Consider the following 25,093-nt stretch of genomic DNA (forward strand, 5'->3'; position numbering starts at 1 on the left):
TTCCTTTGTCTTTGTGCAGTGAGTCTCCATTAATATTTTTGTATGAAATGAGTAGCAGCTCTTACTTTTTTTGCAACTGCTTGACAATCCTGTTTTCCTCTCTAAACATAAGATTGTTCTTTTCTGGTTTGTTCAGAGAGATGTGTTAACTCTATCAAAAGAAAGAGGAGCATTTGAAATGACATAAGGCTAGAGATTGACAACATTGGGCAGAAGTGCTTGTTATATCAAAAATTCAGCTTGTCAGTCATTTGTAAGGCAATTCACATAAATGACTGTCAAATATACTAAATGGGTCAGTAATGGATGGACCAGATCTTGCCAGCATGTGGCTTGATTGCCCCTCAGTCACTGACGGAAAGAGACCTTTTGAAGCTGTTCTTTCTATGCAGCAGAATAGTTTTGAGCAAAATGTTAGCCTTTTCACGATTGTTGAATGGTAAATACTATTCCTTATACTGTTAAGAGATTGTTTTCCATGATCATATGAATTTCTCATGCAAACCCATGCACATCTAAACTCTTCCTAAATGATGGTATATGCAAGTGTGTACTTCTCCCAACAAAAATCCACACCAAATGTGTCTGGTGCTTTTACCACTCTTGATTATTACTGCACATGGGTGTTAAAAACAAAAACCAACCAACCACACTTTGGACAAGATAAAAATAAAAGGGCAATGGAATCGGAAGGGGAGAGAAGGGAGTGGCAAGTATGATTAAGTAGTGAAGCCTGGCCACAGGGTTTTGAGTTCTGGGTTCTATTCCCTGTTCTGCTACAGACTTGCTGGGTGACTTAACTATGCTGCAGTTTCCACGGTATGCATCCAATGAAGTGAGCTGTAGCTCACGAAAGCTCATGCTCAAATAAATTGGTTAGTCTCTAAGGTTCCACAAGTACTCCTTTTCTTTCTGCGAAAACAGACTAACACAGCTGTTACTCTGAAACTTAACTATGCTTCTGTGCCTCAGTTTCCCATCTCTAAAAGACCTTAATAATTGCCCCCTACCTGAAAGCCTTATTGTAAGGCTAAATTCATCAGTGCTTGGAAAGCTCTTTGTGATGCTAAGAAGGAAGATACTACAGAAATTACAAATTACTTGGGGAAGAAAAAAAAGGCAACCATATAGATGCTGTGGCAGTGGGTGGAATACAAATGCTTAGAATAGCTCAGAGGCAAGGGATAACAGGTTTAAACTCCTTTAGAGAAAGCAGATAAAGAATTAAAACGTAATGGTTGATAATCTAAACACATGACCCTTTTCAGGTAGTGCGGTGAGCCTTTTCTATAGTGGCCTACTTGTAGGAGAGAGCAGTTGTGCCTGGCAATTATTCTGCTCCCCCAATTTACAAATATTCTGCTCTTCCCCCCCGCCCCCCGCACTGACTTGATCAATCTGTTTTTAAAAGATAATTGATTCGTTATACTATGTAGCAACAGTATTCTACATTAATTCTATATAATGTTTTTATTTTACTTTAAAAGTAAAAAAAATAAAAATAAAAAATTGTTCCCTGTGCTCCTACCTGAAGTTAGAGTCATTATGTTAAGAAATGACTTGTCTTTTTCTTGCATGAATGGTATGACTACGTACTGTACTGGATTTGGATTTTAAACAGAGTATACACACTCGTGCAGACAAACACACACACACACACGGATATAGCTGAAAAGAGAGAAAACTGACACTTCCTTCACTCACTCATGTTTTAAAAAGGAAATTTCCAAACCACAAAGTTTTGCAGGGCAATTGTCTTGACGTTGACACATGATCACTGCCTCTGGGCCCATTTCAAATGCCGAGGATTTCTCCCAGGGTATATAGCTTGACCTGACGAACAAAGGAGACATTTAGGTGACGTTTTTCTTCGCATGTTAGTTTCCAAGCTAAGTCTATTTGATCATTATGCACTGTAGCTTGAAAAATGTGCCTTGGAAGAAAAAAAACATGGCATTGCCAAGGAGCTTTGCATCTCCATATGACTTGCATTTAGAAAGTGGAGTGGCTTTGGATTAATTCCAGAGAGGCCGCTTCTTCCTGGCAATTAGAGATGTTTCTTAGGAGTTGAGGCATTTTTCATCTTGTTATTTCCATTTCTATTTTGCTCCAAGACCTTTTAGAATCTGAAGTGGATGAGAAGAATCCTGACTCTGTTCCTTTTCCAGATTAAAACAGATTAGCATCCAGATCCATCCCCCATTTTGGTTCTAGAGAACTAAAAGACATCTTAAAAGTTAAATGAAGAATTTCACTGTAGTGTTCAACATAAGACAGGATCCATGCTATGAAAGGGAGAAAAACATACACCAATCAGCTGATAGGTTAACTATTATGGGGAAAGTTAAGATGAGTGAAAGCTATGAGCATCAATTATGGGTAGAGGTGGGAAGTATGATAGCAATCTTCCAAATATGTGAAGACTGTCATTGCCAGAGAGAGAGAAAAAAATATTTAGGGTCGTTCAAAGTTGTTTAGGAATAACAAGATGACATTTAAAAAAAGGGAAATTTCAGGTGAAATTCAGTAAAAATCCTCTACAAAATGCAATTACTATAAAAGCGCCTCGAGGCCTCAGAGATCCCATTGTACGTTGCACATACACTTCATAAGAGACAGTCCCCGCCTTGATGAGCTTGCTGTCTAAATAGACAAGACCAAGGAAGTTGTTGTTCCCATTTTACAGATGGGAAACAGAGAGATTGCACGCAAGAAGTAAGTCTCTAGCAGAGCTGGAAATTGAATCCACACCTTTGAGTCCAAGTCCAGTGCCTTAACCACAAGGCCATCCTGAAATGTGAAATAATCTCTCAAGGGAAGTAGTGACAGAAGCCCCATCAACAACTGGACATTTTAAAGTAGAATTTAAAAATCAGAATTTTTTTCTAGGGAACCATCTTGAATGGTTTGGAGGACAGAGAGGACTAGACAGCTCAATTGATCTGTTCCATCTGCCACTGCTCTGATTCTGTGAACTAGTTCTGGAGCATGCAAGTTCTGGCATCTTTACTTTTTTTTTTTTTTTTTTTTTTTAACTGAAGAGAATTTGCTGCCTTCTTTACCATTCTGTTGTCGGCTTCAGGACTACTGTAATTTCCTTGAAAAACTGTATATGAATGCTTCTACACTTTCCACAGTATGCATCCGATGAAGTGAGCTGTAGCTCACGAAAGCTTATGCTCAAATAAATTGGTTAGTCTCTAAGGTGCCACAAGTACTCCTTTTCTTTTTGCGAATACAGACTAACAAGGCTGTTACTCTGAAACCTGTATATGAATGTGGTAATATATAATTTCACCACTTGGTGGCATCAGACAAATTTTAAAAGGGCAATTCTTATGTTTAAAAAAGGAACCAACTCAGCTTGTTCTGCACTTCTTACGGTTTTGAGCAGAAAAGCCAGCCCTAATGCATTTTCAGCATCTGATAAATTGCTTCATTATTCACTGTCGTCTAAAACACTGAAATATTTCAGTATTACTATAAATAACAAATAAAGTCCTGATGCAGGAAATCAGTAGTTTAGGACTATATTCTCAGTGTAATATGCAGGCTTTATCTACAACTCATTGATAGTAGGGAGTTTCTCAGCTGAAGTCATGTCAGTTGTGCTGAATACATCTGTACATCATAACTGCCAACTCCAAGATATATTAATAACTAGTTTCTGCAAGTATTAAGCAATAGTTTGAATCAGTCACCTTACTAAAGTAGATTATTTCCACACAGGGGGAGGAGGAGACATGCTACTTTTGGTAGTAGAATCAAGGTACATTATTTCATTCTACATACTTAGTTTCACAATGATCTCTCTAGTTCACTGACTCCTTGTCTTAAAGGTTTCAGAGTAACAGACGTGTTAGTCTGTATTCGCAAAAAGAAAAGGAGTACTTGTGGCACCTTAGAGACTAACCAATTTATTTGAGCATGAGCTTTCGTGAGCTACAGCTCACTTCATCAGATGCATACTGTGGAAACTGCAGCAGACTTTATATATACACAGAGAATATGAAACAATACCTCCTCCCACCCCACTGTCCTGCTGGTAATAGCTTATCTAAAGTAATCATCAGGTTAGGCCATTTCCAGCACAAATCCAGGTTTTCTCACCCTCCACCCCCCCACACAAATTCACTCTCCTGCTGGTGATAGCCCATCCAAAGTGACAACTCTTTACACAATGTGCATGATAATGAAGTTAGGCCATTTCCTGCACAAATCCAGGTTCTCTCACTCCCTCACCCCCCTCCAAAAACCCACCCCCATACACACACAGACTCACTCTCCTGCTGGTAATAGCTCATCCAAACTGACCACTCTCCAAGTTTAAATCCAAGTTAAACCAGAACATCTGGGGGGTGGGGGGGTAGGAAAAAACATGAGGAAATAGGCTACCTTGCATAATGACTTAGCCAATTTGCAAATGAATTCCAATTCAGCAGTTTCTCGCTGGAGTCTGGATTTGAAGTTTTTTTGTTTTAAGATAGCGACCTTCATGTCTGTGATTGCGTGACCAGAGAGATTGAAGTGTTCTCCGACTGGTTTATGAATGTTATAATTCTTGACATCTGATTTGTGTCCATTTATTCTTTTACGTAGAGACTTTCAAGTTTGACCAATGTACATGGCAGAGGGGCATTGCTGGCACATGATGGCATAAATCACATTGGTGGATGTGCAGGTGAACGAGCCTCTGATAGTGTGGCTGATGTTATTAGGCCCTGTGATGGTGTCCCCTGAATAGATATGTGGGCACAATTGGCAACGGGCTTTGTTGCAAGGATAAGTTCCTGGGTTAGTGGTTCTGTTGTGTGGTATGTGGTTGTTGGTGAGTATTTGCTTCAGGTTGCGGGGCTGTCTGTAGGCAAGGACTGGCCTGTCTCCCAAGATTTGTGAGAGTGTTGGAGACAAAGTGAGTTAATTTGGCACTGCTCCCCGCCTTCCCTTTCCATGCACAACTCTTTAGTAATTATTAATTTCTTAGATAGTAAGCTCTTTTGGGACAGGGACAAGCTTTGTTCTGTGTTTGTACAGGGTTTTTAACACAAGGGGGTCCTGGTCCATGATTGGAGCTCCTATGTGTTACAGTAATACAAATAATTATTATTTGTACACTTGTGGTGCCCACATCATATTGGGTGCTGTTCACCCACAAAGGAAAACCAGTCCCAGGTCACAATCACCAGTGTTTTAGTCATCTTTACTGTATACCCTCCAAGGACTTTGATGGTCATGTCATTTTCAGAAACTTTCACTAATTAAATTAATTTCAGGCTGACTCCAGTTTTTAGACAACATAGCACTTCCTGCTAAAGCCCTTTACCATTCACTTGCAATTTAACTCTTGAATCAAGAAAAAAATTTCAGCATTACAATATACTGTAGTGCTTCTAGCATGCAGGGAGAAATAATGGAGGCATCGCTGTGTCTGGTATCTTTTAGAAGAGAAACACAGCTCTGCTTAAAGATGAATATTCAGATCCATTATTAGTCTTAATTCTTTTAATGTTCCCTTCAAGCCTTTACTACCACCCCACTGGAAAAAAATACTAAAGACCAGGTAGAGATCAGTGGGATATTTTTAGTGTATTTGAAAGTATTACGGTCATGTCTTTCTAGTGCAGGACTGTATTTTTGTACTTAGGAAAGGATGTTAGCTGTTTAATGAAGCAACTTTGAATTATCTGGCAGTGGATGTCAAGATTTCATTCTGACCTTTTTTTTTTAAAATGACTGGTGAAATAGTCTGTAGCAATTAGATAATTGTTTCGTCAAGATATGATTAAGTCTGAATGTGTGTAATTGATGCTTTTTGTAAGCATTAGTGAAGCAGGACTTTCATTAAAGCAAATATAGGATCTTGCTGTTCCCAATATTAGAGTTGGGGGGAAGAAGAGGGAGAAGAGTAGAAAGCAAGTAGATCAACAGAGTGCATGTTATATCTTGATATTTAAAAAGTGTGCTCTCATCTGCCACGTAAATAACTCTATACTTAGACCTTATTTAGTAGCTTACATCTCAAAGTCACTGCTTTTGGCAGTCCAGTCTCTAGCAACTCTGCAGATTCTATAGACTTGAACATTTTCTCCCTGGTTTCCAAGCTTGGTGATCTGTATAGCCTTTAGCCATAGGATACAATTTGTAGGAATTCACGGGGGAGGAGAGGGGGAGAGGGTTGGTGCTACAATAATCTGATAAATGTTCTGGAAGGCATGCTCATTCAGATGGAAGAGCCAATCCTGCAACTAAATGGTGATGTAGCGTAGCTCCAGGCTGCTAGCATCTGCACATTAGTACAACTCAGCCATCGCAGTTTTCTGCAGGAACTGGAGCTTTTGTACTTTAGGCATAAAACCTTTTCTTGATGCACAGTGCAAAACATGAAAGGTTTCAGGTATCTCTTGACACTTAGATATGTAATTCAGCCCAAGAGCAGGACGGACCCTACCATAGGGGCTTTTAGTTTATTTTACAGACTATAACTACTGCAAGAATCTGCAGGTTTTGGTCACTAATTTTCCGAACAAATTGTGAGACATATTTGGGTGAATAAGGATGAACCTTCCAGCATTTAATCTTGCAAGTTTGGATCTGCACCATCCCCAATCCTCAGCTGTTCATCATAGGCTGATCGCCTTTGTGAAAATGACCAGCAGCAGCAGGAAGCTGACTGTGAGGTTTATGAAAACCAATTGGAGCTACTATATAAGATGGAGCATGAGTTCTAGGTTTTTCATTCTCTGGTGCAAAATATTATTTTCAGATGCTCTTTTTTTTTTGTGGGGAGGGAGATGGGGAAGAATAGGCTTTCACTGGAAAATACATTTAGTCCTAAAACCTTGTACCTGATCAGAATTTAAGGTTGTCTCAACACTTCCATTTTAAATCCTGCTTTCCTTTACCTCCTCCTACCCCAACTTGATAGAGGCATAGAGATTTGTTCTGGGTTGCAACTTGGCTTGTGAGGTTTTCTCCCCAGAGGAAATCCACTTGAAGTTATGATTGTAACAAAAAGTAAATACAGGAAAAATTAATTAACTTGTTTAAATTTAATGTTTGTTTTTATTCAGTGAGCACTTCCATGGGTCCGAGTCTAATCAGACTGACATTGGTATAAATCAGTGTAATGCCACTGAAAGCAATTGAGGTACTCAGGGGTATGTGAGGTGGGATATGTGAATCAGGCCCAGGCACCTCAAAAATATTTTCCGACTGGAAATAAGACAAATTTTTAATGGTAGGAGTAATTAACCATTGGAACAACTTACTAAGGGTCGCAGTGGATTCACCATCACTGACCATTTTTAAATCAAGATTGGATGTTTTTCTAAAAGATCTGCTCTAGGAATTATTTGAGGGAAGTCCTATGTGTTATACAAGAGCTCAAACTAGATGAACTCAGTTTAAAAATTAAGTAATCCTTTTCGGTTCCTTTCTGTCCCCTTCATAACATGATTAAGTTATATTCCTCTAGGAGAATGGAAGGACTGGCTAGATCCTTTCTTTGATGAGCATAGATAATGCTTGCTAATACACCTCTACCCCGATATAACGCTGTCCTCGGGAGCCAAAAAATCTTACCGCATTATAGGTGAAACCAAGTTATGTCAAACTTGCTTTGATCCACCGGAGCGCGCAGCCTAGCCCCATCCCACCCCCCCGGAGCGCTGCTTCACCGTGTTATATCCGAATTCGTGTTATATCGGGTTGCGTTATATCGGAGTAGAAGTGTACTACAAAATCATGGGCGGGGGGGGGGGGGTCAGGTCCCATAGTATCTGACTCATCAAAGTTCAGGTAGGCAGGATAAATTTATAAAAGATTTGCCATTCTAATATTAATAAGTTGGGCCTAAGGCATCAAAGTATAGGCAGAGCTTTCATACTGCTGCAGCTACAAAAAGATACACCTTTTTTGTGGGGTGAGGTGATGGTGGTGTTCTTAAATACTGCTGATTGTTTTAAGTTATGCCCTTTGCATCTGTGAGACTTCTGGGAAGAAATTAATTGTAACTTAAGACTCTTCTGTTTTGTCCTTTAGGTTTCGACATAGTCCGAACTGCTGGTACCTGAGAGACTGGACTATCCACAGCTGGATCAGACAGTGCATCAAATATGGTGCACAGGACAAAGCCTTGTACACATTAAAAAACAAGGTGAGGTTTTTAAGAGAAAAGGCAAGATTTTATTTGATCAGCATTAGACAAGTGTAGCTTATTCTGAATTCCTATCATAAGCAAGTCTCCCCATAGACTGCAGTCTTGGATTACATACTTTTGTGGAATTTAAAAATATAGATGGAACAGAGCTTGAAATAAAGCTCTTCCCAGCTTTTTTTTTTTTTTTACTTTTCCCCACTTGATGTCTTTTCCCCCGCATGCACTGTGGTAGTGTCCAAAATGTGCTGGCCACTGTACAGACAGATGGGAAGACAGTTCCTACCCAATCCTGAAGAAATCTAAAAAGAGGACAGAAAACCACCAATGGTGGAGGAAAGGACATGTCATAGAAACGTAGTTATCAGGGTGATAAGCACATGGGCTCTGATTCTGAACGCTTACATCCATGGCCCAAGTCTGCAAGCATGTGTGTTAGTTCTTTTGTTGATTAAATTTAAACAAATAAACACCACATTATACAAGATGCCTCTCCCATGTTCTAATCACTGTAGCACTTATTAAAATCACAATTCCAAACATAGAGCACTCATGATATTTTTCAATGTGTTTTTCTCTCTCTCCTTTTTAGGTACAATATGGAATTTTCCCAGATAACTTTATCTTCAATATATTATTGGATTATTTTATAAAGAATGAAAATTATGAAGGTAAGAAACCACATATCAGTTATGTCATCAATTTTATGCTTTTCATAACAATGGTACATTGGATTTTTAAAAGTCTTATAGTGAATTAAAACCAAAATTGTTTCTCTTAAAGCCCTTTTTTTCCCTCTGGAGTTTAACATATCTTCCGCCCTGCCCCAATCTACTTTTCCACATGATTACATTTGGTTCCTCTGTTTCCTTTGGTGTCTTTGCATAATTTTGAAACACTTAGGATTCATCAGCTTTCTACCATCTTTAACTTCTCTTCAATCTAAACTACCTTTTCCCCATGTTTTTGAAGTCAAGCATATTGTATATTATGTGGTGGGGTGAGGGTAGGGAGTATTAATTAGATATCTGAGATAGAATACTCATTTAATAGCAGATTTATTGCAAACAGCTTAATCATGAAGTCATTTACCAGTTTGCTGGTAGATGTGTGCAGGTTCTCCACCTCCCTGAGAGACAGTAGTTGTCTACACCAGGGGTTAGGTCGTAGAACTGTTGCTTAGGGCAATGTAGTTATACCAACATAAAATTGTAGTGTAGACCAGGGCTCAGAGTAGCCTGAATTGTATATAGTAGTTCTCTAGTACTAGGTATAAGGAGGCTGTTTTTTTTCCTATCTCATTATGACTCTGATTCTGCATCCACTGAAGTCACCGTGAGTTTTGCCAGTGTTTTCAGCCTGTAAATTGTTATTTTATTTTCCTCCATAGATGCTGTGTCAGTAGTTACTGAGATCATGCTTCAGGAAAGCTTTGATGAATTCTCAACACAACTTCTCTCCCTCCATGTCTTATACAAATACCTGGCAACCAAATCAGAATTTACAGTAAGCTCGCTGCACATTAAAACTATCTACAGTGCCTCAGGTTCAAAGGGTTACTGCATCCCCGTGGGGGTACTAAACTAGGTAACACCCATCCAAGTTAACTTAGAAAATGAAGTGATCAGGTGCCAACATTTCAGCTGATTTTATCAGCATAGGAAAAGCAAAATCGGTGTCCCTTTTGTTATCTCTGTCTCTCAAAAGGAGGCTGGGTATTTCTAGATGTTTAGGAGATTAAATGAAGAAGAACCAGAGTTTACGGTGCAGATTAGGCATCATTTCTTTCTATCTGCAGGATTGACTAGTACTGGGCTCCAAGTCATTTGAAAAATTTTATAAATGCAAATAAAGAAAAGCTATAAAAAGATACATTTACAATTTATTAACTAAACAATGCAGTCTGGGAAGCACCACAGAAAGAGAATGTAAGTGTTACTCACAGGTAGGGATGTTCTTCAGTGGCAATGATGGCGGTAAGGGTCTAGTGCTGTGTAGTTTTTTCACGAGGATTTCTGACACCTGTTGGGTTCTGGAAATATTGGATTCAGTATACAATACTCAGGTTTTTTTAACTAGCTTTGTCTCTTATCACTAAGGCTGCGAGTTTGTCACGGATTCCGTGACTTTCCGTGACTTCTGCAGTGGCTGGTGTGCCTGGCTCAGGGGCAGCTCAGGCAGCCCCTGTGCCAGTCGCACCAACAGCTGCTGGGGCAGTCTCGGGCCATTGCACCCCCCACATCCTCCCAGCAGCAGAGTTTGGATGTGGGAGGGGACAGGGGATTAGGGCATGGGATGGGGTGAGGCGGGCTCTGGGCAGCGCTTCCCTGGGGGTCTTCCCAAAAGTGGCGACATCCCCCTCACTCAGCTCCTGGGCGGAGCACTTCTTCTTTAAGAAGAGTGCTTAAAGGCCCCATTTTTGTTACTTGAAACATATTTAGTAACATATTAAAAGAAACCACAGATGTCATAAGGTTTTAATCAATTGGCTAGTAATTTCATATATTTTTCATTGCTGATACCTGTTTGTTCAATTGCCCTATTCTCCTTTCTTCCCTTTCGTCTATAAAAGTCAGTCATTTGAGTTGTCTTTCCTGATTGCATAATCATGAATCTAGGGGAACAAAAATCCCATCCTCTATTTGGGTATATGCAAATCACCTACATACATCGCTTGCACTGTTACCATGACCACAAATGCTAGTCAACATGACAGAATCCATTGTGTGTTTGCTATGCATATTCAGACACCATCAGGTGATAGAATATACACACACAAATGCCATGTCTTGAAAATGTGCCCTTAAATACCTTGTTAATTCAGGATGCTGAATCCCTCTGCTATTGAAAGCCCATGTACTTCAGGAGTCTCTTGGCTCAATTTTTACTCCCCATGAGGATATTAATTTGTTTAATAGTTTTTCAAGGGTGAGGAGGATACACCAAGATACTGGAGTGCAATGCAATAAAACAGAGTTATTGAAGAGTTTAGGGCCCCTTCAATTCACTGTCTTTTACTTTCATTCTCTTTTGTGTTCATAGAAATAATAAAAATGAAGGGTTGGAAGGGACCTTGAGAGGTTATTTAGTCCAACCCCTTGTGTGTGGAGGCAGGACCATGTATGCCTAGACTGTCCCTGACAGGTGTTTGTCTAACCTGTACTTAAAAACCTTCAGTGATGATTCTATAGCCTCCCTTGGAAGCTCATTTCAGTACTGAACCGTCCTTATTGTTAAAAAGGTTTTCCTAATATCTAACTTAAAACTCCCTTGCAGCAGATTAAGCCAATTACTTCTTGACTTGCCATGAAGAACAGTCAGCCACTGTCCTTTTTATAACAGCCTTTAACATATTTGAAGACAGTTATCAGATCCTCTCCCTGCCCCCTCAATCTTCTTTTATCAATACTAAACATGCCTAGTCTTTTCTCACAGGTCAAGTTTTCTAAACCTTCTATCATTTTTTGTTGCTTTCCTCTGGACTTTCTCTAGTTTGTCCACATCTTTCCTAAAGTGAGGTGCCCAAAACTGGACATAGTAGTCCAGCTGAGGCCTCACCAGTGTTGTGTAGAGTGGGACAATTACCTCCTTTGCCTTAGACACAACACTCGCATTACTCAGAATTATATTTGTCTTTTTTGAAGCTGCATCAGATTGTTGACCCACATTCAATTTGTGAGCCACTGTAACCCCCTAGATCCTATTCTGTAGTACTACTGTCTAGCCAGTTATTCCCAATTTTGTATTTGTGCATTTGATTTTTCAAAGTAGAAAAGTACTTTAGTGAAGTACTTTACACTTATCTTTATTGAATTTCATCTTGCTGATTTCAGACCAAATCTCTAATTTATCGAGATCATTTTGAATTCTAATCTTATACTCCAATGTACTTGTAATCCCCCTCCGATTGGTGTCATCCACAAATTTTATTGACATATTCTCCTCTCCTTCATCCAAGCATTAAATGAAAAAATTGAATAGTACTGGACCCAGGACAGACCCCGCTGGGCCCCATTAAATATGGTCTCTCAGTTTGACAGCAAATCATTGATAACTAATTTTTCAACCAGTTGTGCATCCACTTTGTAATAATTTCATCTAGATCATATTTACCTAGATTACTTATGAGACTGTCATGAGGGACTGTCAAAACTTTCACTAAAATCAAGATATATCACATCTACTGCTTCACTCCCATCTACTAAACCCAGTAACCCTATCAAAGAAGGAAAGTAGGTTGGTTAGGCTTGATTGGTTCTTGACAAATACATGTTGGTTATTGCTTATCACCCTGTTATACTCTAGGTCCTTACAAATTGATTGTTTAATAATTTGTTCCAGGATCAAAGGTAGGCTGAGTGATCTATAATTTTTTGGGTCCTCTTTGTTCCTCTTTTTAAAGATAGGTACTGTGTTGGCTTTTTCCAGTCTTCTGCAACCTCACCAATCCTCCATGAGTTCTCAAAGATAATTGCTAATGGTACCAAGACTGCATCAGCTAGTTCCTTACCTACGCTAGGATAAATTTAATCAAGCCCTGCTGACTTGAATATATCTAACTTATCTAAATAATCTTTAACCTGTTCTTTTCCTGTTGTGGCTTGTGTTCCTTCCCCTTGTAAATATTAATTGTGTTAAGCATCCACTTACAATTAACTTTTTTTAGAGACAACTGAAGCAAATTGAAAGCAGTCTGTGGCTGACAACTGTTCATCCTCTTTCCCTTAATTCTTTAAGTCTGCTTCTTTGTTTTTGTTCTGCTGAAGGAGAATACTGTATGTTTCCCAAGGCCAAACTACTCATGTGGTTTTAGTATACTTACTAATTTGGCCCCAGTCTCCTAGCCTCAAGGGTGGTCTGGATCTTTACAGACGCTCATACAGTGCTCCTTCCTAAGAGCAGAGCATGTCTCCAGTGAGTCCTAGGGCATTACTAACTAGACCAATTGTGTTGGTACGACGCATTTTGTTTGGTTTTGCCCTAATATTCCTTTCACAATTGTAGATGAGGCATTTCCTCTGCCCAATGATTTCCTACCCTGTTAGCATTCTCTTCACTGTGGTTGTAAGACTCATACATTTTAATTTCTGGTCCCTTGGCCTGCTCCCACCCCCTTTTTTGCAGGGTGAGGGCGACTGCTTCCGTGCATAGACCTGTGCAATTTTGTTTTCTGAATACTATGAATTTCAGAACACCGGGTCAGATCTTCAATTGGTAAATGAAGATAGCTCTGTTGATTTCAACAGAGTTATGCTTAATTATACCAATTAAGGATCTGGGCTACTGAATTTGTATTAATACTGTCTTCCAAGAAGTTACAAATCCTCTTAAATACAAGCTAAGACTGTAACTTTGAGTTTTTGGTAAGGGGTGATTTCCAGTATTACTGACCTATTTAAGGATTTTTTACCTCCCCATGTTATATGATATAAGGCTAGCACATGCTATGTTTGACTGTAGCCATTGTAAATTAATGTTTTATACAAGAAAGACTTAATCTGTTTTGAATTATTTACAGTGGGAAGAGGAAAGAAATCTTGGAGCCTCTCTTCTGCTTACAGGCCTAAAACAGACAAACACTGTGGGTTTTAGCTCCCAGCTGTATGGCTATACATTCCTTGGTAAGTTTGTAAGTTCCTTACGTACCAATATTTGTTTCCTGAACTGTACTCATTGATTTCAATAAAAAGAGTCCTATTACATTATTTCTTTGGTATATTAAAATATCATCATTCACAGACAATAGAATTAGGCTTAAATATTGGGAAAGTTTTGATACAAATACAAACCAGATCTGAGTGATTTTCCATCCATCTTCAGCTTGCGTCAGTCAGGGTGGGGAGGTCACCAGGATGTGAACTAAGAATGGAGTTGAACAGATTTAACTGTGAAAATTGTGCCTAAAATTGTCATCAGTTTCACACCTTCCCTTCCCTGTGGGCTTCCCCTTCAGGTTGCCCTGCTACAATGGAATAAGAGGAGGTATTCTTTTAGATGTTTACATTTCATTGGAACTTCAGTGTTTCCAAAGTGAGATAGTTGATATAGGAAGTGCATTTTTCGCAGCATACCAAGTATGCTGGATGTGTGTAAGTAGCACCAGGTGTGGTGTGTTAGGCAATGTTATTTAAATAAATAGCGTTCGATCTGAATTTTTTTGAAATTTCACATCTGTACTTCTTTTAACTTTCATAATTCCTGCGTTTCACAGAAGACTATAAAATGCATAGTGATTTTCTTCCCTCTCCACTGCAAAACTGCCATTTACCTCTGGGTAAACACCTATTTTAGCAGCAAGCTTTACATGATTGCTCCATCATTGTATCAGTTTATTTTAGAAATCTATCAAAGGTAATAAAAACTAGACATGTTTTGAAAATGTAACTGCAAAGTAAAATGTGTAATGGCAGAATAAGGATGTTGATTCTGATTTAACCTGACTGTAAGAAAAAATTGCACACTCAATCAAAAGGGAGATAAAAATTGTAAGTAAATTTGAAAACAAGTTTTCCATGGGGCTGTTAGTTTACCATCCCTTCGAGATATTGTTACAGATAGATTTTTGCTGTTTGGTCGGCATTCAGATTTGTTATGCCATATAGATTGGCTGGGAAGTGGTTCTATTTAGAAAATGTACTTTACTGTTGTCTGTGAGGAATAGTCCTCATCCCATTACATTGACATTCAGTGGATCAAAAGCTATTTACTGCAATGTCACGTATTCTACAATCTTGCCAACACTAACAGAACAGACCTCTGCAAGAGTGAAAGATGTCTCTAGGCATAGCCTGACCTGGAGCACTTTAGCAATTTAAATTTAGCCATAGTCCAATAAGCTTTGTCTGTGCATTTGTTACAGTGCTTTTCCTAAATCATCCTCCTCCATGTAAGAAAAGTGTGTGTTTTAATTGCTTGCATTGTCAGAGCCATAATTTTAACTAAGTTAGACAATTAAAGGTTATATGAACTCCAGTAAGCGAGGTAAGGCTGGATCAAAAGGGTATAACAAAAATACACCATTAGTTACCGCGGTGAGAGTCAAGAGCTTAGACTGGTTACCATTGTAAGTCAGCATTTACCAACATATAATCACACTGTGGAATGTTGATCTTCATTTCTCTATATGTAGAATAGATGTTTCATGTTTTATAATGTGTTAACTCTTGGTACATCGGCCAGATTTCTAGAGGTGCTGAGCACCTAATACACCAGTGAAAGTCATTGGGAGTTGTGGTGCTCAACATTCCCAGAAATGAGGCTTAACGAGTCAAGTTGGGCACCCAAATGAAGGCCTCTGCTGAAAAGTTTGGCCTAACAGCTGTCTTAGTTTCTCCAGCTGCAAGACAGATGTTAATCCTTACCTAGCTCACTAGGGTGCGGTAAGGCGAAATTAGTAAATGTTTGTAAGGCTCTGGAGCAAGTTATTATTTCCTTAGATACTACAAGAGTTACTTTCACGTTTTTAGTGCAGCCCTTTGTCATTCCTTATCTCAGGGCTCAAACAGTAAAGTATTAACTCTTAGATATTATTGTACAACAGGAAAAGTGGAGTTGCACAAAGGACTGCGAGCTGTGTACCATCAAATGCCACTGATGTGGACACCAGGATACCTGTGCAGAGCTTTGCAAGTGATGGACAATGTGGCCTCACTCCCAGGGGATATAAAGCTCTGCAAAGAAGCTGTAAGTGTAAAAGACAGTTTAGCATGGAATAGTTGTGCACAGTATAATGGCCTTGAGGGTCACACACAGCCCATGGAATCCTGAAGTATGACCCATGGACTCCCTGTCTTGGTCACTACAAAGTGGGGCCAAAGCTGACGCTCTGCATCTTTGTTTCTGATGCATCTTTGACAGCAAGCAATGTCTGTTCAGTGGTGCTCAGCCTTTCCAGCCTGAGAGCCAGACATATTACAAGGTCATGAGGCCACAGTCAGTACTTAGGGACAGATTCTCTGCTCTGGAGCCAAGCCATCTGCTGAGGATTCCCCTGGTGTGAGAGAGTCCACAATGGGCACAAAGCCAGCAGAGCCTACTCCTGTGCCTCCCTTCTCACAGCCCACAGCTCAGGGGACTGGAAAGGGGAAATGGGTTGGAGTGCGCTGCATTCAGTGTATTCCCAATGGACTCGAAAGGACCATTGGCAGCTGGTGAAAATCTGAGCAGCCTGGGCGGGGGCATGGAATCAGGGAATCCTTAGCTAGTTGTTGGTTTTCAGCTTAATTTTTTTATACCCTCCCCTGGATGGCTGGCGGGGAGTGGGGGGTGGGGTGGTAACTTCCCTCTGCTAGGAGTTCCTCTAGGCTCAGGCAGAGCCAGCCAAGCTCCTGTCCAGTTCTCCCCAGTGCTCTCACAGCCTGACGGGGGAACTGGAGATGACAACCAGAGCACCTCTTTACCTGCCCCTGCCATGTAGCAGGTGGCCAACTGGGAAGTTGCTGAGCAGCTTCTCAAAACACCCCACAGGCCCACCACAGAGCAGTTTCTAGGGCTGCAGAGGAAGCAGTGAGGAGGTGGGACTCAGTTTGAGGCTATTTTTGGAAATTACAGGGTGCAGCTTGAGGGATGCATTTCCAATTCCTAATTAAATACTTAATTTTCTTCTGAAATGTGAAATACTATTTAAAGACACAACTCAGAGTCCCAAGGACCACAGATGGCCCCTTGGCCACAGTTTGGACACCAGTGATCTGAGTCATTAAGGAATATAAAAATCCTAACAAACCCCACAAAGCACCAGTTATTGCGGTGCGTGCATTTGGTTTTGATTTTCAGGCCTTAAGGATGAAGCCTTGTAGGTCCTGGCAAGTCTGTTTGTTTAGATTTATAATCACACAGTAAATAAGCACCCATTCAGCCTGCTTTGGGCAATGACAACATGGCCCTTGGTGCCACAACCCTGAAACCAACTTTTGTCTCTGTTTATAGAAATTCAGATCTGATCTAGTCCCTTCTAAATTTGTGTTTCTTTTATCTGCATATGAAATAACAATCATGGCCTGATTTGGCAGACCCCTCTTTGTGCAAATTTTAATGAATGGACCATCAGGGTGATTATAAAAATTTTCAAGAGCACATAAGTGACTTAGAACATGTCTACACTGCACTGTAGGTCCAGAGTTCAAACTCAGGCTCAAGCCTAACCCTCCTTCTGTCTACACAGAAATCACACTAACCCAGGATTCCACGAGCCTGAGTCAAGCTGGGATCCAGAGTTCAAGCCCTATTGCTTTGCAGTGTAGATGCAGCTCCACTGGATTCGTGTTGAGGGAGTCCATCAAAAGTATCCCACAAGCCAACTGTGTGTCCTCTGGACAGTCAATCTCAGTGGACAGTCAAATTTTCCCATACTACACTACTAACAAAGAGCTAGAACAACTTCATTTTGGGAGGATGTTAGGAAGTCTGGGAGGCTGAACTCAGGCCTGAATAATGTAGATGCTGGACCCAGGGTTCAGCAATTCCTAACCTGGGATTACATATGAGTGTAGCTGCTCAAGTCCTAGGTTAACAAACCAAGAGTCTGTTAATTGGAGTTCTATTAACCCTGGGTTTACATTGCAGGATAGACACACCCTTAGGTACTTTTGAAACTTCTACACCGAAGAGTTTTATCAAGTCTAAATTGCACCTTTTTTTGGTCAGACTGTAACAGAAATTAAAGTTGGTGCTGATTTTTAACCAGTCACAATCAGAGACACTCGTCTGTAGACTCATGACTAGTATCCTCAAGGGCCGAACTAGTAGAACCCATGAGGTATATGTAGTCAGCACCAAGAAACTTCATTTCTGCTGAGGAGTAATTCTGCTCTCAGTTACCAGTGACTTATCTCCAAATCATTATCATAAACATGACACAAAACAGCAAAATATTGGGCCATATTCAAACCCAACTGAGCTATGCTGACTTACATCAGCGGAGGATCTGGCCATCTCCGTTTAAAGGCTCATTTTAAGAGCTAGCTTCTTTTAGATATTTGTAATCATTATCTCTGAGTGAATGTAGCATTCATGAGAGAGAGAAACTAATAGCATTGACCAGATGAGACACAGGGGCTAGTCCTGCTGCTGTTGAAATCAGCAGCAAATCTTGAAGCGAGTCCACTGGAAGCTGGATCAAGTGCTGTAAAACGTTCTTTCCCACAGTGCCCTGGGGCTCCCTTGAATGAGACTGTCAGATATGCAGAATTATATTAATTGTGGGGTGGTTTGGGGATGTCAGTAAATAGGGGCCATATCAAAACCACTAAATTCACCCACACTTCTGTAACCCCAGTTAGTACAGTTGTTTGAGAGATCCTCTAAACCATTCCACAACCTAGTCCCATGCATTTTTAGTGTGTGCAGGTATTTCTGGTTGGAGTTGTTTTGTTATCTAAAGAGAAACTTCAAAATAACCATCTCAATAGTATGACTTAATAAGTAAGTAATAAGCTACTGGGTCTATATTGTGGTCTGCTTTTACAAACTCTAGAGTGGTCTAGAAAGATATTTAATTTCCTACTAAGGTTTAAAGCTTCCATTAATCTTTGACTAGCAAGGCCTTTGTTTCCCTGCTGAGCTTATTCTTCTAAGAACTCAGTGTCCTTTTTGTTATCATTATAAATACTGTAACTATTATTTGACTGCTGCTGTGCACAAAAAAGATACACATGCTCTTAACAAATCTCTGGATACTCTGAGGAATTCCATAAATGAGAGTACACATATTTCTAAGCATGCTTTTTTGTTCTTGCCACTTATCTCATCTTGTTGTTTCATTATTGGTAGTTTCAAGCTGGTTTATGGTCCCATTAGATTACCGTCTCAAGAAACAGCAACTGAGAAATGTTCTATTTCAAATAAGCTTGATGTTGGTTCATTAAGTGTTATACAAATGCAGACAGTAGGAAAATAATTTTTAAAAATAAACAAACTGCAGGCATCAAGATCACTTTTGCTCTGTGGAAAGTATCAGAGGCTTAGAATGTTCAGTGGTTATTTATAGATCCACTTCATCCTAGTGGCATGCCTGCAGAATCAGGATTCTCAGTAGGATAACAGCTCCTTGCATTTGTAACAGTTAAACCTGAAAAAAATTCAGACTAGACAGAACTTTAACTTGTTACAAAAACCTGAAATTTTCCCCAAATACCACAACAGCATCAAGATAGCAGTACCATCCTTTGCATTGATCGTACATACAAAAATTGTTTATAGAGTTAGTTCATTAACCTAATGCATTCCTTTTGGTTCTGCTACAATTAGGTTATGAGACAGGGTAGTTCTCTCAGAGAGCCAAAGTACATCTAGCTGAAAGCAATCTGAAGAGAACCAGGATCTCGCATAAATTAAAACCAAGTCTGTACCGTGGATGCTACGTGCCAATGTGTTTTCTTTCTGTTCCTCCTATTAAATTATCAAATTGCTGAATTAAAGATGTTTTTTCTGCCAGTTAAACAGATCATAAATTCCCAGTGCACTTTAGCCAAAGATGAATTGAAATGTCCTGTGAAGATTCAATTACAGAAGCATTCCGAAATAGCTCCCAGTATATAAATGCTGTGGTATGTTGTGTCTGTACTGTTTTCACCATGAAATATTTATAGCCAGAAATTGGAGTAGTGGCCGGGTGGGATTTTTCAGAAAGACCAAGCATTGGCCTAACTCTGCTCCTAATGAAGTCAGTGGTAGTTTTACCATCGACTTGAATGGGAACAGAGTTTCAACGCTTATGAAAATCCCAAACTTAACACTCCCAAACATATTAGACCGCATTAATTCTTGAAACAGTGAATCATGTTCCTTGTGGAATTGTTCAACTTATAGTACAGCCATCTCAAAATCAATGTTTATATTTAGAACACCTTCATGAAATGATGTTGGATTGTGTTTGCAAACTACATGGTAACAATTCTGATTTCTTGTTCAGATTGATATTCTGGAGACGATTTTGCAGTCTGTCCCTGAGGTAAAAACTGAGGCAGAACCATCAGAAGAAGTCAAGGTATCAGAACACAAGCCAAAGCAAATAGAATCTGAAGAAACAGAGCAGTCTAAACTGCCTGAGTACCTTACCCAATTTAAAGTAAGATTTTCTTTTTTACCGTTTTAACCAAGCTATAGTAGGTTTCCACTGTGTACAGCAGCAAGTAAATGTTTTCCTTTTATGTTTTCCTTTTATGCTGATGGACTGATACCCCCACCTGCATCAGTAAAGCTAGCTGGCATTTTTAAAACTGACACTGAATTACATTTTTACTGCCCCAAACAGGAAATTGCCTTCAAAGAAACAAATGCTCAAGGCCACTTGTCTATTTTGTCTGTCTGCTGGGATTTTATCTTCTCTTTTCATAACGTCAGACTGATAAATCAAAATCCTGTTAGCTAAAATGGTGTGTCATTACAGATCCATTATTTGACCATATGTGGGCTCTTGCTTGTTAAAACAAATGCCGTTGGTCTGACATTGTCCAGGATTTGTTGCCAATTAGGTATGTTATCATTAGAAGCTATAACAGTCATATTTAACTTCAGTCTGGGAAGTTACATGCCCACCCCCTTTTTTGGTCTTTAAACTACTACTAATGTGCCCAGTACAAATTATTAGAGCGGTGTGCACAAGGAAGATTCACATACACATATTAAGGCTGTGTGGATTTTTTTTTTAATTTAAAGTGTATGAAATCATATGCAAACGTATTGCAGATTTGGGCTTCTGTCAGGTTACCCTCAGTCTGGCAATGTCTGGGCAAACCCTTGCCTTAACACTACTCACAGGTAGTAGAGTTTCTCCTTTTGCTCAGATGATATTGGCTTGTGTTTTTCCAGCTGAAAGTGGTTAGCTCTGTTGTTCATACTGTTTGTATAGGGGTAGCTGATGACAATGGTGTCTCTGTGCTACGCTTTCATTCCATGTTTACTCCAAGAAATTACTAGGACTGTTTGTTTCATGCTTGGGCTTGCTCTGCCTGGCTTTTCCACACATGCTTTTGGATTCATTTCTGCGCTTTGTATTCAAAGGGGCTGTTTTTGGAAACAGCATAAATAATCCTTTGCAGACTGGCTAACAAGGAAGATGTTCGGCAGAGTGCCTCCTTAGAGGTGCTAAGTGCCCCTCCATCTTTGCTAAAGAGACTGAGAGTAGAGGATACTCACCATCTTCCAGGATCAAGCCCTTAGAGCAGGGGTGGGCAAACTCTTTAGCCTGAGGGCCACATCGGCTTTCCAAAATTGTATGGAGGGCCGGTTCGGGAAGGCTGTGCCTCCCCAAACAGCCAGGCATGGCCCTGCCCCCGACCCCTATCCAACCCCCCATTTCCCTGGCCCCTGATGGCCCACCTGGGTCTCCTGCCCCATCCACCACCCCCTACTCCCTGTCCTGTGACCGCCCCGGACCCTCCACCTCTGACTGTCCCTCACCACCCCATCCAACCCCTCCTCTCATTCCTGACTGCCCCATCCAACCACCCCTTCTCCCTGTCTCCTGACTGCCTCCGGAACCCCTGCCGCTGACTGCCCCCCACTGCTCCATCCAACCCCCCCTCTCCTTCCTGACTGCCCTCCAGGGACTCCTGCCCCCATTCCCCCTGTTTCCCACCCTCTGACTGCCCCGACCCCTACCCACATCCCCAGCCCCTGACCACCCCCTCGAACTTCCCTGCCCTCTATCCAACCCCCCCTGCTCCCTGCCCCCTTACCACGCTGCCTGGAGCCCTGGTGGCTGGCGGGGCTACAGCTCCACCACCATGCAGCACAGAGCACTGGGGCAGGCCAGGATCTGCAGCTGCGCTGCCCCAGGAGCTCACCCCACCGCCCAGAGCATTGCACCGGCAGTGCAGTGAGCTGAGGCTGCGGGGGAGGGGGAATAGCAGGGGAAGGGCCGGGGGGTGAGCCTCCCGGGCCAGGAGCTCAGGGGCCGGGTAGGAGGGTCCCACGGGCCGGATGTGGCCCGCAGTGCGTAGTTTGTCCACCTCTGTCTTAGAGTTATAATTTAGACTGTATCTGACGTTGTCCTGTAATAATTACCTGTCCTCAGCTACCACACCAAGGCCTACAGTTCAGTACAACTTTCCTCTAGTAACTCTTTCCAGCTGTTTAAATGATCAGTGGGCAGGGCTTTCATTACATAAAGGCTCTACAGACAGCTCATGCGAGGCACCAAGCAACACACAAACCATTCTGTCTAAAAGCAACGTTCCTTTTTGGACTGTCTGCATGTGGAGCCCAGGGGAATTGCTTTAAAAAAAACAAATCAATGATTTAGCTATTTACAAATGCCTTCTGGCATCTACAGTCTGTTATTTTCCTAAATGAGTTTCATTTCTGTATTAGAGTATTTCCGGACAGTCCAAGAGTTCAGTTGTTATAGGTGACGGAAGATCATCTAGTTCCTCATTCTTTTGCATTTCTTTTTGTTTAATGTCTTGACATGTGGGTGTCCCTCTCCTCATCTGTCTGTACTCCCCTCCTTCTGGTATGCAGTAGGAAAAGTTTTGGAGTGATTTTTAAACAAAAAAAGACTAATTTGGCAGCGTGAAAGTAGCTGTCAGGAATGCCATCCCCCACAACTAGATACATACTAACTCGTCACATTTCTCACTGACATGCCAGTATGTTTATTAAAAATATTTCAAACAAAATAGGAGAGCTGTATGTCCAGATATGAGCATGCATTTGCATGGTCTGGTGACTTCAAAGCAATTCTTGATCTTTTGTCACATCAGAGTTTTACAGAATCCGCTATCTCAACCATTTTAAAAAATTCCCATCGGTCCAGAGTATGTAGCGTTCAACCCCACTCCCCTCCCCCGCAGCGTCCATCAAGGGCAGGCAGTCTAAGAAGTGCAGAGGCTGCTAAAGGAACATTGTAGTCTTCTGGGCACTGCAGAGCTGAGCTCCATGGCAACTCTCCCTGCAAGAGATGAGGGGGGAAAGATTTTGAGCAGACAAAGGAGAAGAAGGAATGTGGTCAGTGGGTCTGCGAAATATATAGAACACAGTACGGGTTGGGACATGGGCTTTAGCTTGCAACAGGAGCTCTAGCCCAGCTGTCCAGGTGCCCCATGTCTGCCTTCTTGTTTGGGAGTGAATTACACACAGACACTGCAAAGCCCTTATTCAGGCTTCGTGCAAGGGGCTATGGTAGAAACATAGCTGCACATTCTGAAGAGGAGACACTATTTCATGCATCTCCTGGTAGAGGTCAACTCTATGAAATAGATATTAGAATTTTATTTCGACCACCACAGTGTGAGAAAATGTGATCCTTTCAGAAGAGTGAGCAAAGGGTAAATAACTGCTTTTTAAGCTGCTTGATGCCATGTCATCTTCCTCCACCAGGAAGAACCCCTCCCCCTATTCTCTGGAAGGTTGCACTGACAATGGCATTTTACTACCTTAATGATGCAATATCATCCTATACCGTAAGCTTCCAGAAAGCCACAAATGGCCTTGTTGAATGATCTAAGTCTTGAAGCACTTAAGCAAATTAATATTTGTGTGCTTCATCAGGGTACTCCACAAGAAATACTGCACAGTCAATATATAACAAAGCTCAGAAGAAAAATACTGCGTGGCTTCCTGACCAAGCTCTGCTGTTAACGACACTGGTGTAACCGAGCATAGAGTCCATCTCTGAATAAACAGCGCTAAAGCAAGAACTATTGCAAAGTCTGTGTAAGCATAGCTGAGCTTCAGATCACAGTAGTTGGAAAACGTCTGTAATGGCATTCGATAGTTCGCAATGGCTGCAAGGACTCATGGGAGCTATTTAGTATGACATTACTAGGAGACTATTTAAATGATTTGCATCTGTTGAAAGGGATTCTAATAGAGGCAATCCAAGGCAAATCCTTATATTATCTGTGGCTTAAAAATACCAGTGAGGTGTTTAGTTTACATTTGTCTTAGTTGGTTGGTCATCTATCATTTGATACATAAGAGTTTTATTTATGGTGTTTCTCTTTAGTTTTGTGAGTTCAGTCAACTCCAGCACTTAACTGAATTAAAAATTGATTGTCTCAGCTTGGTTATTGCCAAATGAAAACTAATTTAGATGTTGTGTATTTGGGAAGGATGGCAAAAATGGACAGTTACTGCAGTGAAATCACTTTGCCAAGATAAATGTATAAGTTAAATTATCCCCTAAGAATGGCACAGTCAACAGTTAAATAAAAACAGCCATTTTTTTCAGGTCAGGAAATAATGTGGACATTTTGGGACTGACTGGATTTTTTTTTTAAACCCTTTTTTATGACAGGATCTGTATTCAAAACTGCATTCGCTTGGCAAGGTTGAATCTGAAAGCCTGTTGACCCTGACCACCCAACTTACCAAGGAAAAGCTGCCAGCATGTGAAGTGGAAGACATTGCAAAATATGAGCAGAAGCTAAAAGAATGGGAGCGGGAGCAAGCACTTCTGATGGAGAGAGAAAAAGAGATGAGAGAGAAGGCTAAGCAGGAGCAAGCAGCTAGGGAATTAGCTAAAGCATCTGTTTAATATTGCAACTCAGAGACTGCTGTTATGCTACATATTCTTCTGGTAATAAACTTAAGCACATGTCATTATTAATACTGCAATGCAACCTCGCTGTAAATGTGACATTTGTGGTATGCAAATTAAACTAACTGATCGTTTCCATCCATTTTGCCTGTTTCCTGGAGTACATGTGCAGTTTAAAAATTATGATCCTGCCTAGAATGAACTCTCCTTACAGGGGGTAGAAGGAGAATGAGTATATGAGGCGGGTGTGGGGGGCTCATGGCAAAGGCAGAAACACAGTGAAGCAAAAAGGAGCTTGTCATTTGTATAGGGCTTTGACACTGGAGCAAGTTTGAAAAAAATAAAATCCAAAACACTTATGGCTTGTCCAATCTTTTCTCCCCTGTGCTTTGTTTTTGTTAAGAGCATGTGGATCATCTCCAGGAGAGAAAGGAAAACCTGTGGCTACTTTAAAC

General features: G+C 40.7%; 1 protein-coding gene across 3 annotated transcripts in view; it reads left to right on the forward strand.

The window, feature by feature from the left end:
* The window catches only part of MRPS27 (mitochondrial ribosomal protein S27), a 61,057-nt gene extending 36,277 nt beyond the window's left edge, over positions 1 to 24,780 (forward strand). For all 3 annotated transcript variants that reach the window (XM_077817085.1, XM_077817087.1, XM_077817088.1), the window contains 7 exons: positions 8,041 to 8,155; positions 8,748 to 8,826; positions 9,546 to 9,661; positions 13,674 to 13,776; positions 15,696 to 15,838; positions 20,067 to 20,222; positions 24,396 to 24,780. In XM_077817085.1, coding sequence (XP_077673211.1) covers positions 8,041 to 8,155; positions 8,748 to 8,826; positions 9,546 to 9,661; positions 13,674 to 13,776; positions 15,696 to 15,838; positions 20,067 to 20,222; positions 24,396 to 24,635 — 952 coding nt within the window. In that variant the 3' untranslated portion in view covers positions 24,636 to 24,780. The remainder of the gene's footprint in view (positions 1 to 8,040; positions 8,156 to 8,747; positions 8,827 to 9,545; positions 9,662 to 13,673; positions 13,777 to 15,695; positions 15,839 to 20,066; positions 20,223 to 24,395) is intronic.
* Positions 24,781 to 25,093: the final 313 nt, after the last annotated feature.

This window comes from Eretmochelys imbricata, chromosome 5, assembly GCF_965152235.1.
Source record: "Eretmochelys imbricata isolate rEreImb1 chromosome 5, rEreImb1.hap1, whole genome shotgun sequence".
Classification (NCBI taxonomy): Eukaryota; Metazoa; Chordata; order Testudines; family Cheloniidae; genus Eretmochelys; species Eretmochelys imbricata.